Genomic DNA, 18807 nt, shown 5'->3' with positions numbered 1-18807 from the left:
CAAGTAACCGTTAGGTGAAGGAAGATTAATAAAGTTTTAACCTTTTGTATTAATACAAAACTGTAGGTCTTGGTTTTATAAATTGTATATGTTCGTGTAGTTTCAAAGTGTCAAGATCGACATAATCCAAAACAAATAGAAGGAATATTTGGCAGTCTCAACATTTTGAAAAATGATGACAAATCATATATATGATAATTTGAAGATGACAATGCTGTAAATGCAATTTTAATGTTTTAACCATTTTAACATTCTTACTTCCACCTCCCCATGGTGAGGTGGGATAACAGATACTGCTGGCACCCCGAAGAGATACAATTAAATTATGATATAAAAAGTAATACAATGTATGTTATAATATTGAAATCACCTGTAATTGGTGCAAATACAATAATTATTCCCCCTGCCAAGGAAGTTTGAGGGGTACATATGTATATATGTTTCACCCTGTCTGTCCAGAAATCTAAGCAGCTTGTAGCATTGTTATAAAACTTTGTGGGATGGAATATAACTATCATGATTTTATGTTTGGACAAAAATTGTAGAAATGATGTCTGTTGATCTTCAGTGTTTTTCATCAAAACTTGGGTCTCATGTGTTGTCCACAATGACTTGCAGGATTATTATGAAACTTGGTCGGGTGTTGATTACTATATTGGGATGTCATATTGTCAGGAATTTATGTTAGGACAACAATTGTAGAAATGATGACTATTGGAACCAAGATATTTTGTCAACAAAATTTGGTCTGATGCATTGTCCACAACTTGCAGGATTGTTACAAAACTCAATCAAGTGTTAGATTATCATATGAAGATTTGCATATTGTCAGGAATTAGTCATATCCTATTGTTTTGATCTCAACAAAAAAATTGTATTGATTGTTGTTTGGAGTTGGGTTCTTTAGAAATTGTGTGTCAGAAGTGCTTAGTCTATCCACCATAAAAGTTGATTCCAATATGAATCATATGCTCACATTGGTCCCCAGCGTTTAACAGGCCACAGAGGATATTATTCCTGCTATGGGCAATGTCTAGTTTACTTTTGGTGTAATATGTGGCACAAATGATATACTACTGTGAAAGTACTTTTATTGGTGGATACCACTTTTCGTGGATTGGGAGAAAACACAAGTTCGTGGATTTTTGAATTCGTGGTTTGAGGTTTTCAGTATACACATCAATGGAAATCTCCTTTTCGTTGGTAACCAAATTTTGTGGTTTGGCCTACCAACGAAAACCACCAAAATTGGTACCCCGCAAACAATAGCACTTTCACATAATTGATGCAAAAGCAATGCATCGGTCAGAGTATTCATAATTCTATGGCCTAATGGTTAAGTCTTGTTTTTTTTAATTCAATTAGACCGATTATCATCCTATTGTAAAAACATACAAAAAGACCAAGGAATTACTGACCTTGAAAACCATGGAAGTATAATATCTAGAGTTATTGAAGGAGATAACTTCAGTGTTACATGGAACATTTACTTTAAAAAACAAAACCAATACAAATTTAACCTTTGACCTGAGAAACACTAAGAGCCCGCAGTTAACCAGAGGAATGTATACTAGTTATCTAAATGGATAACATAAATATGTGTAGTAAAACCCTAGTCAGCAACCAGTAACAAAAAGTTACTAGTTCCTATCTTAAACAAAAACAAAATGTTAGAGATCACACCTTAAAGTTATGAAGAAAACTAAATCCTAGTTAATGTCAAACTATTACAGGCAAGATAATTCTTAAAATTGCAAATATTCAACTTTGTCCTCTTACAGGTTACACCTGCATCATATTATATGTCCATAAAAATTCTTGGTCATTTAAAAAATTGTCACTGAACATACATGAAAACTTCTTCACAATAATCCACTGGGTGATACCTTCAATCTCCTCTCCAGAAACAAGAAACAAGATGGCTTGGTATCACCATAAGTCCCCTGCCGTGTCAGATTAAGTTAATGAAATATAATTATAACAGGCTTGTTGTTAAAGTGGAAAGAGTAGGATATTCAAATTAAGAAGTAATGGAAAACTGATACATGGTTTAAATTCATTCATTGTAGCGCAAGTTTCTGAGCAGTTGAGCCCACAAGGTCCTCTTTTGTTCCAGGATGGTGTTATCGTAATCAGTAATCATTATATCTAATTATCACAAGTAATCATATGACATTGATTACTTTGTGAAAAAGTGGTGTAATCATGATTACTTTTTATTACATTACCAAAAAATTGATCTGCAAAAAATAGATCAATAAGAAGTATTTTGTATTGTAAAACATGCTAAAAATTGCCTAAATCCCACAACTCTTAACAAATTTGCTGAATCAAATAGCATCTACATTTCAAAACAAAACCTTACACCAAATATTAAAAAAAATAACCATCAAGACATTTCAAAGGAGTTGCATCGAAAAAATCTTATGAACAGATAGACAGAGGGATGGATGCTTGCCATTACCATGTCCCTCTTATGCTTATGTGTGCGGGACAATAAAGGAAACCCTAGAAGTCATTAAGATGGAAATTAAAAGTAAGTGCACAATAGCAATGTGTTCAAGTTTCATATAATTCCATTCAGTGGTGAGATAGAAACTGGGGACAAAAGGACGAACATACTGATAACATAAAAGCACGATCACTATATACCTCCAACATTTAAGTGGGGTTAGGCAGGTATGAAAATAAATCCTGCCCACTTAAGGCCAAGTTCTCACGCATCCTATTTTCCTACTTCCTGATTTCCTTTTGGGTTTTCTTCCTCCAAATCTAATTTAAACTAGCTCTTGTAATTATTTACTAAGTTCCTACATTCAATAAACATAGCGGACAAATTAAAAGAGCTGGTTTCAATTTAACAAATTTTCATTCTAGTTTACCAACTCACAAATTGCACAATATAACTTTTTAGCTTCACATGTAATACAGCAGACTAATAAACTGTAATATAAAAATTATAAAAACTCAACTTGTGTAACAATTTTACTAATATTACATTTGTATATACTATAAAAAATGTGTAACACTGATAAAATAGAGGTCAGTTTGGCATGAAAACATGGGATTCTCATTAAGTACATGTATCAAGGAATTTAGACTGGAAATATTTCTATATTCACTACAGAGCTTCCAAATCATGACAGTCAGAAACATTTCATCAAGAGGATAATAAATATCTATTAAAAATATACAATATAAATATATTATGTGGTGGCACTACAAACTATCCTGCTTCTTTGTGCATATTCAAAACTCGCCAACTAGTATACATGAAGTATAGAAAATAATTAATGAGAAACAAACAACACAAATTGGAACAGCCAATTCATTAAGCAATAAATCTTTAATCAGTCCTATAAAAATAACCTGTGACTATACATACATGAATTGCACATATTTTTATCTATAAATCATTACAACTGATCATCATTATACATTTGTAGTACCAACAAAAACTAACAGTAATAGAAATGTGTTCACTGGACACATCAATTATCTACACATGTCACTCTGGACAAGCTAAATATTGTACATAAATCCTGTATCAGTAAACTAAATTGTAAATCATTCCTGTAATGTTTTTTTGTTGTTGTTGTCCATAAAGAATTTACTAAAAGGAGAAAAGAGCTTGACTGAGAAACTATTGCATGAAACAAGAGGCCTTTATGAACCACCCAATTGAAACCCAATGTTTGATGTCAGGAATAAAGGAATTTTTCAGCAATTGAAACCTTTTCCCAATCTGCTACAGTTTTTAAAATATGTTGTATAAACCAAAAACACCAAAAATAGTTATTTATCTAATTTTCAAGGGCAATAACTCTTAACAAGGAGTTTTCCTACAACTTCAATCATAAATTGAGTCTTTTACAGACTTTATCATAAGGATTATTTCATCAAGTGAAAGTTTCTTTCTACCTTTTCCAATTTTCATGATGTTGGCTAAAAACTGTCAAAAATCCCTTCTCGCCTTTCAAAATTATCCTTAATATGGAGTCTTCCTACAACTTCAATCCATACTTGTACCATAATAAATCAAAGAACTATTTTTTAGTAAAAAAGTTAGTTAATGGTTTAATTTTATCATCAGTCTTCTTTAATTTTTTCTTGGCCTTATTTGGTGACAATGACACACTTTTTCTTTTCCCTGTTATTATTTGGGAAGTCTCAACATGAAACTCTCTCTGTAACTCCTGAGCAACATGGAAGTCAAGATGTTCTGGTAATTTCCAAACTAAAAGCTCTTTTCCACACTTTTCACAAGTTACTAAATCTTCCACAGGTCCTTTGGTTTCTTCATGTACTGCTTTATTTTGGAAAAAATGACCAATACTAGATGTCTTATTTTCATATTGCTTGACATCTCTTTGATCTTTTTTAGCTTCAACTTTGTCAGATTTTATCTCAATATGCATTTCGGATTGTAAAATGACATCATCATTATCACACTTTCCAACATTTGTACTAGTTCCTAAATGAACATTAGAGGTTTTAATTTGATCAATATTCCTTGAAATGTTCGTATTTTGACGTGGTTTAACACTGTCATTTGAGTTTTCACCTACTTCAGAATAAGAATCTTGTTTCAGCTTAGATGCAAAGAAACCTGATTTTTTATCTAGTATTATAGCATTTTCTAGATTTTTTGAGTTGCTTTCAGAGCTACCAGTAACAGAAATTTCTTTACCAAATTGTAAGTCTTTTTCTGGCTGAGGAGAACATGTGCTTAAATCAACTGTTTCATTTGTAAAAGATGTTAAATCCTTGTTAACTGAAGATCTACCATTAAAGAATGATTGAATACTTCCTTTTGGATGGAAGGGATTGTCTTTTTCTTCTTCCTGAATTCTCAAAGAGTCAACAGTACTGTTGTCATCAGGGTAAACTTTGTTCTTAAAAAATGACTGAATAGATGACTTTGTAGGCTTGTGTTTATTTGATGTGCTCATCACTATTTGAGTAGAAGATAAAGATTTCTTCCCAAGGAATGATGAAATGTTGGACTGATTTTTATCATTAAATTCCACAAATTTACCGGCAGAAATCCCAAGGCAAAGAATTGGAGGTGACCTGTAAAATATATTTTACAGAATGATTATTGTATTTAATTCTTATGTTATTGATAACAATAATGATTCAGTTTAATTGGCTTACTAAAATGCACTGACAAAGTAAGCATATGCCAAACAGTGGCTTGAAATGAATGGGCAAGTGCTTTTTTCCCAGGGTAATTCAGACAACTCTTCAAAGAAGGGTTTGTTGGAACTTAAGTTTGCATGAAATAAAAAAACAAACTTTCTGAATTTTTTTTATCTTTAATGTAAAAAAAGAAAGGAATTCTTTAATCACACCCCATTACCTCAATAATTAACTGTTTGTGATACCACTGATCTTAGTGATGTTAAGGACAGTAAGACTTAAATATAAATTTTAGTTCTGTGATCTTAAAATGAACAAAACAACTGTTAACTCATACAGTGTAACATTTATTCAATTTCCTTTTCCATAACTGTTCTTTTTTGTTATAAAATTTGGAGCGCTTTCATTTTCAAATAGTAAGGTATGGTAAAAATGATGTACATTTTTTTCCTATCAAGGTGGTGTAAAAAAAAAAACATGAGAAGTATTAAACTAAAAACTTTAACTGATTAATAAAGTGGAAGGAACTAAAAAAAATACACACTGACTTTTTTAATAATGTATTCCACAATTTTGGAATTAACAGTTCTTCTTTTTGAGTTAAATGATAGTTCTCAGTTTCTTAGGAGTTATTTAATCGAAAAAAGTTTCATGTTAAGTTATTTTCTGCTGTATCATTTTGCACTAACTTTCTTTCATATTTTTTTTCTCAAATTCATGTGATTGAAGTAGTTTCTATGAAGTTAGATGAATACCTCAATAATGGTAGGCCAAAATACAAAGTATAATTTTATGGTAACATAAGGTAATAAAGAAGTAGAGAAAACAAAGCGAAAGTAGCATGATATCGAGTGATATAATATACTGACCATGCAGACTGATATAAAGGAAGATTATTGAGTTTCTGTATCAGGAGAAATGCATCCTCAGCAAACTTTAGAGCATCATATTTTACAATACCACAGGCTCTGCTTACAGAAACAGGGGAGGGACTAGAGATGTACCTAACACTCACTGTCATAGACTTAGCGCTTCGATTGTTCTGTAGAATAAAAAAAAAAAACAATACAAAAAATAACAATAAAAAAAGTAATCTGTGTGTGATGGCTCACTAGTGATACCCCCACTTTCAATCACAATATAAGGAAAATAAACAAAGTCCTTGGTAAAAAAATAAGTTGCCATTGAATTTTTCAGAAAGTGGATCCCATCATATGACATACCTACAGAGAGAATGTTTTGAAGTTTCAAGCTGCTGTGATGGGAAAAATTATTACAGATGGAAACACAGATAAGGGTATAACAGTATAACCTCTTTGGTGAGGGGCACTATTATCATCTAAATCAGTCTGGCCTATTGATATTGTGACATTTCCTGAGTGGTGTGTAAATCTTAATGACTAAAAACCCAAGTAGAATAGAAAATTTGAACAAAAGATTTGCTTACTAAAGGATATGCTTTCAAATGTATAATATATTAGCATTGCCTGTTACCAGAATAACAACAATTTTGAAGTCATGACAGAAAATATCACTGTGAGTCCAATAGGACAAGATGTAATGTTCCATCAAGACATTTAAATAAGTGTTATTCTGCCTATCTGCAATGTCAGTCGACTTGGCAAAATTGTGTCACTAGAAATTGTTTATTCTTTGTGTCAGGACAGTAGCATGAGATAGAAAATATCAGGCAGTAAGAACAATGAAAAACCATTAAACCTTACCATTGTTTTTTTTCACTCTTGGTCAAAATGTGAAAATGATTCAATAACTGAGATTAATTTTTATTTAAACTCTGTATTTCTGTAAATTCTGTAAATTTAATACAATCACCAGGTTTGGTATATAATTTGTTTGACCTAATTTTCTTACTAATTAACCACTTTAAGAACTGTAATTACTTGATTTGTTAAGAATGACTACGAATATCTGAAACAATAACTGATCCATTTAATATTTCATTGTTCAACTTAAACCAAGTTGTCAATTAATATTTTACAATAAAGCCTCAAAAAGCACCATTTAAATCCCTACCATTGTTGGTATGTTAGAATCTTTGGGTTATATTGATGCTCCTAAATTTTTGAAATATCACTGATAAAAAAACTAAGGGAAATGTGTTTTTGCCTTGGGAGCAAGTCTTTATTTTTCCGGAATCAATAAAATTCTTTAAAATTTTGAAAACTACCACTAGTATCCACAAAAAATTTTTACAGGAAAGTGTTGCACTTTCCTGGCTGAAGTGCTAACTGCTCAGAAACTTAGCATGGAAGTCTTTTATAGGACTTCCGACGTTAAAGAACGTTTCTCATTGGTTCAGTACTAACATCATCTCTATCTTTCTCTAGCCTCTCCACAACCTCCTCAGATAGCTCCTTTAACCAATGTTTAACCTGAAATTTCAAACAACTGTAAATGTGCTACTAATTTTATACCAATACTTCTATGGTTCAATTTTCAACTTGTAGCTTGAAGTTTGCTCTTCAAGTAATTAAATATGCCTCATTTTCCTGTCAACTGTTCAAAGAAGTAAATGAGGCACAGCAAGAGTTATACCAAGAGATTCATGGCCAAATTAAAATAATGAAAATTTATCTGGGTCAAAACAAAAACATTTTTCAAATAAGCTAGGCAAATAAGGCCTCACCCCTCAAAAACTTATATTTATAATCTGAAGTTATATATTATGAGAAAGCAGTTTATTTCCTAGAAATGTCTAAGAAATACAGTGTAATAGTGTGGAGAGCAAAGAGTGTCTTGTGTAAAAAGGCCACTCTGGGTAATCCAAACCTATAAATGCTGCTATGTAAGTAATATTTAATATAGACTTATGTGTGAAGTTGAAAGTTTAACTTTCATTTCCTTACATATAGTGCTGACAAATCATTACTGTAACATCAAAGGGAAACTAACAAGTGTTCCATTAAAACTACCTAAATTACAGTTTCAGTAAACACATTGAAGAACCTGGCCCCAGTGCCACAAAATTACTTGAGTCTGAGAAAATCTCAACTGTTAGTGACATTTGATTGGAGTTACAATGGAAGTTAAGGATTTCACAGACTTAACTATTTTTAACTTTGGTGGCACTGGGGGCTGAACAATTATTAATGAAAACATGAACAAATAAAGTACATTACCTTTTCTTTTGTGTCAAGGCATGTTTTACCAGGAAAGTTTTTACTACAACCTATAGATTTAGGTAGCTGTCTGGCTGATACAGGTTCATGTTCAATTCCTCTACATACTTCATAAATCCAGTGTCTACAATGAGAAACACTAGCTCAAATAGATCAGAAGTAAACATTACTCAATACTTAAAATAAATGAGCACAAAGGCAAGATAACAAACAATTATTTTCTACATAGCAATGGATCTGCTTTGTATTTACAAATTTTTTATCTCACTGTATATCATCTTTTATTTTGTTTCAAGCTTCTGTTTATCATTCTATCCGAAAGACATTGAAATAATATGAAACAATTTTGAATTAAAAAATGTGTAATGAAGTAGAAATGTTTACCTACAGTGCAAACCCTGCACTTTAATGATGATTATAGCAAACAAAATGCTAATTGACTTTTGTTAATGTTACTACCATGATAGCCTATTGTTATAAATGAAAACCATTAAACATGTATCAACTCATTGTTTCTCAAACGACAAACACACTGAGGATCTTAGGTTCACTTTTTCCTACTTAAAATTGACTATAAACATTTGCTTCTGAATTTCAAAACTAGCAGTCATTGCATTAATACTTTGAATTACTGTTCACAAAATTTTAATTACAATGCATCACAGTTAGTCACATTTTACTCAGAAAATAAACAATGAATCAGCGTTATTCCTTGCACACGTTTTTTTTACAATATGATGAATTGAAAAACAAACAAATACTTTGGTTGACAAATTATTTTTGATGTTTCATATTACATATGTACTTTAAAAGTATTGATTTGTGGATCACTGTTGGGAATTATCACTTTTCATACATAAAGACATGGAGTTAAATATTTGAGTTCCATTTGCTAACTCATAATTAGCTGAAAATCCAGCATCAAATATGATTTTACCCAGTTTTGTCTCCAAATTTCTGCTGTAGATCAGGCAATGAGAATTTGACAATGTCTGCCATGAATTCTACCTTCAGCTCGTCTACCATAGTCTCCCCTAACTTCCCTCCTAAGTTACGACTAAAACAGACAAATAGTTTGTACATCTTTTAAAACAACAAAAATTATATCACTACTTTCAACTCGAAGAAATGTATCCACAGAACATTTATGCTTCCAACACCCAAAAATACTAACCAATCAGTAGGCATAAAGTGGCCGTCAGTCAAGACACAAAGTTTCTGCAGATAACAATTATGGGACTGACATACTTTCATTAGACAGCAGTGTACAAATTAACTGACACTGAATTTAGACAGCAGTGTACAAATTAACTGACAATGAATTTGAAATGAGTTTTATTAACACCACTGAAAACTATACTACATGTGTACTTACATAAAACTGAAAGAATGAAAATAGAGACCCATCATGCTTTTGTCCTCACTTATAGAGTAAGATGGCTTAATTGTGCACTTTTAACATTTATGACATCACAAAGTTTATTACAGAAATTCAGAGAAAATAGGGCAAAAAACAAAACAAAAAAAGACACGTTAATTTTACTTTGACTGCAGTATCAACATAGTGCTCATTGGTCATCCACTCTGAATTTCAATTTTGATATGAAGTTAGGATACATTTTCATCTTGAATGAAGTGGAAAACCTTAAAACAAAAGCTTACATTTTGCAAACAGGTAATGAACTAAACAGCCCAGGAACAGAACCATGAGGCAATATTGTCTGTTTGTTGGGCTTATTGATCCCACAGGCTAATTTGGCCAACATCTGAAAAAAAACTGAAGTGCTTAGCATCATAACACAAGATCATAGCATATGGCATATAAAACATACTAAACTGAGAAAGACATGTAAAAGATCAAATAAAATCAAAGAAATATTTAATTTCACAATGAAATAACATTAAGGTGCATCAAGGATGTCTCAGTGATTCTATTGTAATTTTAGGGCCTTGAATTAAGATCATATAGAAAATTCGGCTGAGCATTTCTTACATCATTTCCAGTAGTTGAAAGGAATTTATTAAGGCACTCATAGGAGTCTGACTTAAAGATTAAAAATAAAGGTATAACTCAAAAAGAACCATTCCCTTAGGTTCAAGTCATCTGAAAAGGTACTCAACCTTGTTATGGGCAATTCCAGCAGAGCATCTAAATCCTGTTTCCTCATATACAGCTGCTCTCATTTCCTCACAGATCAAAGCACCTAAAGCCAACTTTTTATCCTGTATGTTATTGAAGTCATCTCCTTCATATACTGAATCTAACCATGATTGTATTGCATTAGTTCTCTCTAAAATATTAGTGTAGTTTTCTGTCAAGGATGCTATTAATTGTTTACAACTGGCTAAAAAATACTTATAGTAGCATAGCCTGCTCAGATCTAGTGGAAAAAAGGGAAATCTAATGGGATATTAAATGATACCTGCTGCATTGTGTTGTAACTAATGATCATTGACACATGCTAAATTACAAACCATCACATGGGAACAACTTCCACAATTCTTTCCTTTTCAAAGAAAGATAACTAAAATTCATCAAAAGAATTTTGGGGGTAAAAACAACTTCATGGTGTAAATAATCTGATCTCACTGAAATTCAAACATGATCTATATTTTATGGTAGTAAATAACAATACAAAGTTCGAAAAAGATTCTTCAATATCTTCTTAACTTTTCATCTGGAAACTGTGGAGGGATTACCACACAAATTTTTTGGAGGGTACCACATAATACCTCACCAATTCGTGTGGCGGGGTATAAAATACTACATCATGATACTGAATCCATCCCTGGGGCCCCCTGTACATAAATTCTAGCAAACTTTGTTACTAAATTTCAAGATCCCACTTTAAAATACAAAAAAACCTTAAGACTTTGGTATGATTTATCACATCAAAAAGAAAATCACCAAATCTGACTATCTTTGACTACACTCGAATCAAAGACTTGCTCTCCTAAAATAATTATTTAAACGTGTAACCTACTTGAGAAATATATTATGTACTGATGATAGTATTATTTAAACACAGATATGTAACCTATTAGAGAAATATATTGTGCAGTAATAATAGTATTAATGTGTAATATACATAACTTAGAGAGGCAAAAATGAAATCATTACAAATTTTGTTTTCTAAAAAATTAGAATCATCTTTGTCTGCAGTGTTGTGTTAATATCTGTTGTGATTCTGCCTTTCCTGATGTTAACGTTCCCTAAATGACGTTATTACATTTCCTGAAACGGAGAATGAAGAATGACGTAAACTTCCGCCTAAGGGATAACACAAGCAAAACAGACAACGTTCTAAAGATGGACACTTTGTAAATTGCCGTAAATGACATGTTCTTATGTGTAAAGAAGTGGTGGACGATCCAAGCTTTGATATTCATTTGTACCTGAAGCTTTAGTAAATCGTCTTTTTATATAGTAATCGTGTTTGTGATATTGATTTTGTTTATGGAAAGAACTACCGCTCGGACTCTTTTCATAAGAATATCCCAAAACAATTGAATATTATCAGCATGTAAAATACCATTTAAATTATAGGAGGTAATAGCTTCACACTATTATCATTGACTTTACCTTCTTTTTCATACCCAACAATAAATGTATTCTGTAACTGTTCTTGGAGTGGTTTATCTTTTAATCTCCTTTTAACCTCTTCTGTCAAATCTATATAGGCCTCATCAATACTAGCTCTCTCAACACAGCTGCTGAATCCACTTAATACAGTGATCACTTCTTTACCAGCGTCACGAAATCTATAAATGGTTAAAACACATTAATTAAGTATTGGTTTGGTTTTAAGATGTGTTTCCTTACAATATAATTCAAAATACATATATAAGGAAACCTTAAGTTGTTGCTACATTCCAATGGTATCTACATATACTGTTTTTGATATATTTTTCAGTTGTTACTTCTAATTTTAATTTGAAATATTCAAAACTTAAGAAATTTGTTCAAAGGACATTGATGCCTATGTTATATCACCAACAGATTTTAAAGGGTCATTGTAGTTAACAAGGACTTGATGTTAGACCAACATAAAAGTTGAACACATTTTTTTATTGACAACTCATCATGCTGAACCTAAAGAACAAATTTCAAAACAATATAGTCAAATTGATCTCTGAGTTACAGTTTTTTATTTCTTCATTGTAACTGTTTTTCCAAAAAATTCCTTGCTCTAGTTAAGCCAAAACTACATGTATATGTCACCAGTAACTCACTTTGTAAGATCTGCTTTCCCTCTCACTTCTGGCACTCTGAAGAAATGTATATCTGGACATAGTTTTCTAGCCTCATCACCCCACATGTTTCTCTTTACTCCACATGCTCTGGCCTCATAACCAACTGCTATTATCCTACATCACATAGTATTTAGTACTAAAAGTTTGCATTAAAAAAGCAGATGACCATTTATAAATAATTAACAATGAAATCTCACCAATTACATGGTGACCACAGTTGATCCTGTGATAGAGTTGAAGGTCTAATTAATGAGATACATGTCAATTATACAAGAGGTTCTCTGACAATGTGTATTATTTCATATTTTAAATTTTCCATTTAAACAATGTATTTCTGACACACCCATAATTTTTATATTGCACGTCTAACATTTTGATTACAAGTGATATTGAACAGCTGACATCAGCCGTTTACATTCACGATAAAAGTGTTTTAAGTAGCAAAATCATCAGAGTTAATACCAACGGGTCAAATATCTAATAGGTAAAAAAAGGATATTCAAAATCAAATACTTGACCTGACAAAATTAAATATATACCAAAATATTTGTTTAAAAATATCTTGATGTAGAGAAACTCACTCAATGGGAAATTCTTAAAGCTGCATTAGCTGTCATTTTCGTAAAGTTTTGTTTCTGTTGAAATATACCTTAACTTTGAATTTTTTCTACTAAATTGTACTTTTCCTGTATAATTTTATTTGATATCCACAAATAAAATCCATTAAACACATGAAATTGGTGTCTTTATATTTGTTGTCTTGCAAGACAGAAAATCGACCTAGATAAATTTGTATGCATGTGACTTCTGGTGACCTTAATCCGTGCATGTGCTGTAAGGGTTGTTTCTTTAATAACAAATCTGATTGCAAAGGGAAAGTGGTTATTCAACTGCAAGGAAGACTGACGGACTCAAGCCGTCCATAAAAAAAAGTCGAAAATATAACACATGGATCCTTTTGAAACAAGACACGTGCTTACCTGTGTATACGTTATTGTTATTTTTTTCAAGGTTAAGTATTTTTAACCCAGGTGTATGTCCTGTCGGCAATCTTCAGAAGTAATGGCGAAAAATAATTAGATCAGAGATATTGATCTGATTAATAAAACATTGTTTTCACAATATTCTGTAGGTATTATCGACATTTATTGCTTCAACTGCATTACTACAAACTTATTTCAATGAATCAGCAAAATTCAGTAGAATCAAAACTGAACAAATTTGGCAGCTCATGCAGCTTTAAAATTTCCACAGAGAAATGTAATTAAACAATTAAATCTGCTTGTTTTATAAACCTGGGTCAATATCTCTTTTAAGTGTTCCAAAAAAAAAAACCAACATGCTTTAAGCTGCCACAATTGTATATGATTAAGACATTTGCACAAAATAATTGTCAGACAATTCAGTTAAGACAGTAAAATGATTGGCACACAAAGATGACTTTTTAGACAATTCTGTTTAAAGTGGCAAATTAAATATAGATTTAACCCATACCCTCCTCCTTTCCATGTTTTATACTGAACAACAGCACATGGTTTTCCTTTATATTCAGGATTTAGTCTTTGTTCCACTTGTACATAGAAACAGTCCATATCAACTAATGCAACAACTCGATCCATATCTTTCAGTCTACAAACACTGAAAATAGAATAATATTTAAGTGAGTAAATTCTTTGGTCACACATATACATGGTTACTTTTAGTCCTAAGATATGAACAAGAGGCTTACAGGAGCCAGAATCCCTCACCTGGTTGAATTTTGTCTTCCAAGGGCAATAAATTTAACAAAGAGTTGTCCAACAATTATGACTCAAGAAGACTTTAGTAGGACTTATCATAAGGATCATTTCAGCAATTTAAAGTTTCTTTCTATCAATCAGTTTTCAAGATATTGGCTGAAAACTGTGAAAAAAAAGTCATTTTTCCCCTTTCAAGGGCAATAACTCTTACAAGGAGTCGTCAGACAAATTTTATCCCTGAAGACTTTTGTAGTCCTAATAATAGGAATCATTTCAGCTGTTGAAAGAATTGGCCAAACCTAACAGTTTTGAAGATATATGTGAAAAACTACTGTCTGACCCCTATGTTCTAATTTTAGTAACAGCAGCCATGTTTTTCGACGGATCAAAAATCACTACCATTGTTCTATGCAGACTACCCAAAGAAACATTCTTCACGAGTTTGGTTTCACTTGGTCAAGTAGTATTAGAGGGGAAGATTTTTTAAAGAAATAACATTAAAAATAGCAAAAATGTTGAAAAAGGGCAGTAACTCCAACATGGCTAAACAAATATTTGTCCTTAGATTGATCGCATCATGAACACGTTTACAGTATGTCAGAATTTAGCTAAACCTAACGGTTCTGGAGATATATGGGATAAACTACTGTCTGACCCCTATGTTCTATTTTTAGTAACGGTGGGCATGCTTTTTGATGAATCTAAAATCCCCACATCAGTTCTATGCAGGATACCCCAAGGAACATTCATATCAAGCTTGGTGCCAATTGGTCAAGTAGTGTCAGAGGAGAAGAGTTCTGAAAAATTGATAACGACGACAACAGATGCCAAGTGATGGCAATAGTTAACATGGCCTTTGGCCAGGTGAGCTAAAAATATCTAGGCTACATGTATAGAAATAAACGTGTCCATCAATTGTTGTTTTGAATTTTTATTGGTGGCACAGGAGTGGGGTTAACCTACTACACTCACTCAATATTTCACATCTAGATAACTAAGTTTTTGTAATGGATAAAAAACCCACCATATGAGGGGTAGTACCATTAACTGTGGGTAAACCTTACTATTTGAGGTTTGTTCCCAACCTGTTGTTCAAAGTATAATCAGTGGGCAGCCAAATCAGAAAATCACTCCAGACATTATATCCCAAAATGGATTATTCAAAGTATAGCTCATGAATAAAAACATATGCAGAAGTAAAAAGAGGGCTTGCAAGTTTGTTTCCCAAGCAATAGTCATTATTAAACTTTAAAATCCCGCTGTCTGTTCCTGGATATTTCAATGTACATGTATTTTCTGGTATTCAAAGTAGAGCTCATAATTATCTATCTTTCTATCTTCAAATCATTATACTGACTACATTGTATTACATGCTGTTTGCATGTGTGGCTATCACATTAATTTAAAAAAGAACTTTTACTATAAGTGATAAAAAATATTACACTCCCAAAGGAAGCATTTATGGTTGTATTATCAACTTGGTTCTGTATACTTAAGGCAAGAAAAAGCATCAATATCTGGTTTGTACCTGCATTTTCAGGAGCTGAAAAACAGCATAATGGCAGCTTCATTTGTGTATACTTGTATATGCACGACTGAGAGCCAAACCAGTCTCAGAAAATATTTGCTAGTTTCAATAATAAAATACAAATTGAATCATAGCTTTTCCAAGATAGGGTTGGCCTTATAGTCTGCAGTATGGCACCCAGATGTTTATGAAAATTACGTAATCAATATTACCCATAATTCTCAGGTTGTAAAAATTGTGAATCGAAAAACAAACCAAAACGAAATGAAAATAATCAATAAAAGAAAGAATCGAAATGAGTCAATTCGACAAAATGAATCAAATTGTAATAAAAACATAATTGAACTATACAAAATGAAACAGAATGAAGCGACACTAAATGCAACAAAAGAAATCTTTTATGACGTTTCGCAAATTATAAGAACCATAATTTTAACCAGTGCCCGACAATTCGACCCAAAGACATCTTGGGCCATAACAACTAAAAATTCCTTATTAATGCCGGACATTTCGCCCAATAGACATATCAGACCATGACAATCAGTATAATGCTATAGGACAAACATATATAATTACACAATTTGCCATACTTGAAGGTTATAAATATAAAGTATCAAATCAGAGCTGACAAAGTTGTTTTTAATTAATGTTTCTTCAGAAGCGTTAAAAGGTTTCACCTTCAATGCTTCATCATATTATATACACTAATACAGTGAAAATATTTTCTCAATCAAAAGTGATTTATTTATTTTTTTAAACTATGTACATGTCTTGCTGTTTAGAAAATTTGTGACAGGGCAGTTGTGGTGATCTGCTGTAGTACAAAGAACTGCAGATGATGGTAGCATGTTCCACTGTATGATGCCATTGGCATTGTCATTGATGGTATATGGATAATAAAATTTATAAGTGTTTTTCTTTGTATGAATTTGTTTATAGTGGTAATTAAAACATATCCAGACATGAAAATGAGTTACTTTACCAAGAGGTGAATTTGTGATTCTAAGTTATGCAACTTCAGGGGCAACTTAAAAGTCCCGCTGACTTTTACTGGTGACTACGTGCATTATCTTGTGTCCTATTAAGAGCTTGGCGCCAATAGGCAACAACTCGGAATGGAAAACCAGTTTAAAAAAACCTTTTTCTCCTCCAATAAAAAGATTAATGGAAAGGTGGTGAAACCAAAACCCAAAATATGTATACAAGAAAGTACTTATAACGTACGAAAAAAGGAAAAACAATTGCATCCCTGGATCAAAGTAGATAAGAGGTAATAGTATACTATACGTACTTAGCCCAGTCTGTCAATATCAGTATCCGTAATAGAGACGAAATTATCTTAGGCAGTGTCTATTTGCCGGCTTCGGCAAAATAGCCAATTATATTCGTTTTTACTATTTTGCCGGTTCTATATACGAGTTTGTCCGGTTTTCGTTCGGAGAAATGAAGAAACCAAGATTTTTTTTCATTATTTAACAAATAATAGAATTTACGCGTGTTCAAAAAATATCTTACAAATGAATATATACATATACCAAATGTATGTTATGACAGGGGCTTTATATTACACTCCCTGATTAAGGTAATATTTCCGACATTCAATTAATTATAAGAAAGTAGTTGTGGTACACATTAAATATTATAACAGGGATTTTATATTACTGTTACCATTCGTATTACATAGTCCCTGGTTAAAAGCAATTTAAATGAATTACTTTAGACTCTTTTTATGGTCGTCATCATGAACTCGTGGATCGTTATGGTGTATCCATCAGCACCATGAAAACTGATTTATTCAACGGGTCATAGTTTTCTTTTCCTCGTTTGTCTACCCCGGACTTGACTTTTTATGAGCAACTCGGCGGGTGTTTCTAGAAAAGCAGAGGACGCTTACCCTACCGGTGCACCTGGTCCATGCTCCCAGTTTTTAGTGGAGTCCGAGTTGCTCATTTACTTTTGTTACTTTGTATGTATGATTTTAGTTACTTTATGTTCTTTGTTGTGTATGTGTGTTTTCCATGTCTGGTCTTTGTCCCTGAATTACATTCTTTTGATTACCGCTATAACCTTGGTTCCTTTGATTACTCTTTAAAAAGTTATAAAAAAACAACAAACAAACAAAAAAACAATATATATATATATAGAAAAGTCTGAAAAATTCCCAACGATGTTAGAACTGTCAAATTTGCGAAGCAAATTTTTGTAGTTCCCTCCGCGGGACTCGAACTCGTACCGTTGTGACATCTATGGCAACACCGCCTGCACTAAGTCCAGCGCCCTAGACCACTCGGCCAGCTAGGCTATATAAAAATAGAGCTTTCGCTGGCCGGGTGATTCCTCCTCGTAGGATTAATCTAGGGCTGTAACTTAGTACACGATGTATGGTAGTACGGGACAGTTCATCTAGGTGTTATTATGTAGGATAGAGGATCAAATTAATGATGCATGTCACAACATATATATACATAGATGTCACAGCGGTACGAGTTCGAGTCCCGCGGAGGGAACGACCAAAAATTTGCTTCGCAAATTTGACAGTTCTAACATCGTTGGGAATTTTTCAGACCCTTCTATAAGTTTACGTTATCTTCCTTGTATCAATTTGATCCGATGGAGCAGTGTAACGAATAGAGTCGTCACATTCTGAGACGTTGTATATATATATACCTAAACCAATATTGGAAAAACCTAAGTAAATAGCATACATGCAATTCGAACGTATTTCAAGTGTTCCATGCATTTATCATTCAAGGTCTTTCGTGTGTTAAATTATAAGCAGTGTTTTTCTTTTGGGGCATTTTAAAGTCTTGAGTGTGAAAGATGTTGCCATTACAGACAGGAACGGAATAAATGTTCTCTATCAATATACAGGCATCTTCGGTACAACATTTCTTGATAAGCTTAATATTCACAAATTAATTTGTCCAAATAAGAACTAGAAACCGTTTCGGGAAACGTGTTTACATGCTCCGACATTAGACCACTTTGCGATTTCCTTTCCCGA

At 32.4% G+C, this 18807-nt stretch overlaps 1 protein-coding gene across 1 annotated transcript; it reads right to left on the bottom strand.

Moving 5' to 3' along the window:
* Positions 1 to 2850: 2850 nt before the first annotated feature.
* On the bottom strand, positions 2851 to 16908 carry LOC148624348 (DNA polymerase eta-like). The gene is made up of 11 exons (XM_088567132.1): positions 16786 to 16908; positions 14031 to 14174; positions 12516 to 12650; positions 11866 to 12044; positions 10404 to 10573; positions 9945 to 10048; positions 9220 to 9339; positions 8283 to 8406; positions 7470 to 7535; positions 6012 to 6184; positions 2851 to 5073 (listed from the first exon to the last, which is right to left on the bottom strand). The coding sequence occupies exons 2-11, from the start codon at positions 14153 to 14155 to the stop codon at positions 4047 to 4049; spliced, it is 2223 nt and encodes a 740-aa protein (XP_088423258.1). The 5' UTR covers positions 14156 to 14174; positions 16786 to 16908; the 3' UTR covers positions 2851 to 4046.
* Between the last annotated feature and the right edge of the window lie 1899 nt (positions 16909 to 18807).

This window comes from Perna viridis, chromosome 2, assembly GCF_037379345.1.
Source record: "Perna viridis isolate PV_CMFRI_1.1 ecotype Kerala chromosome 2, ASM3737934v1, whole genome shotgun sequence".
NCBI classification, from domain to species: domain Eukaryota; kingdom Metazoa; phylum Mollusca; class Bivalvia; order Mytilida; family Mytilidae; genus Perna; species Perna viridis.
This window is presented reverse-complemented; position numbering and strand designations above follow the sequence as displayed.

Bases quoted from the DNA above. Each gene is read 5' to 3' on its own strand.
- LOC148624348 (XM_088567132.1), bottom strand. From the start codon at position 14,155: ATGGATCGAGTTGTTGCATTAGTTGATATGGACTGTTTCTATGTACAA. The intron at 10,049-10,403 runs GTTGAGTACCTT...GTTTTTTTTCAG, and splicing joins CTGGAATTGCCCATAACAAG to ATGTTGGCCAAATTAGCCTG. The intron at 5,074-6,011 runs GTCAGTATATTA...TATATTTTACAG, and splicing joins CCTTTATATCAGTCTGCATG to GTCACCTCCAATTCTTTGCC.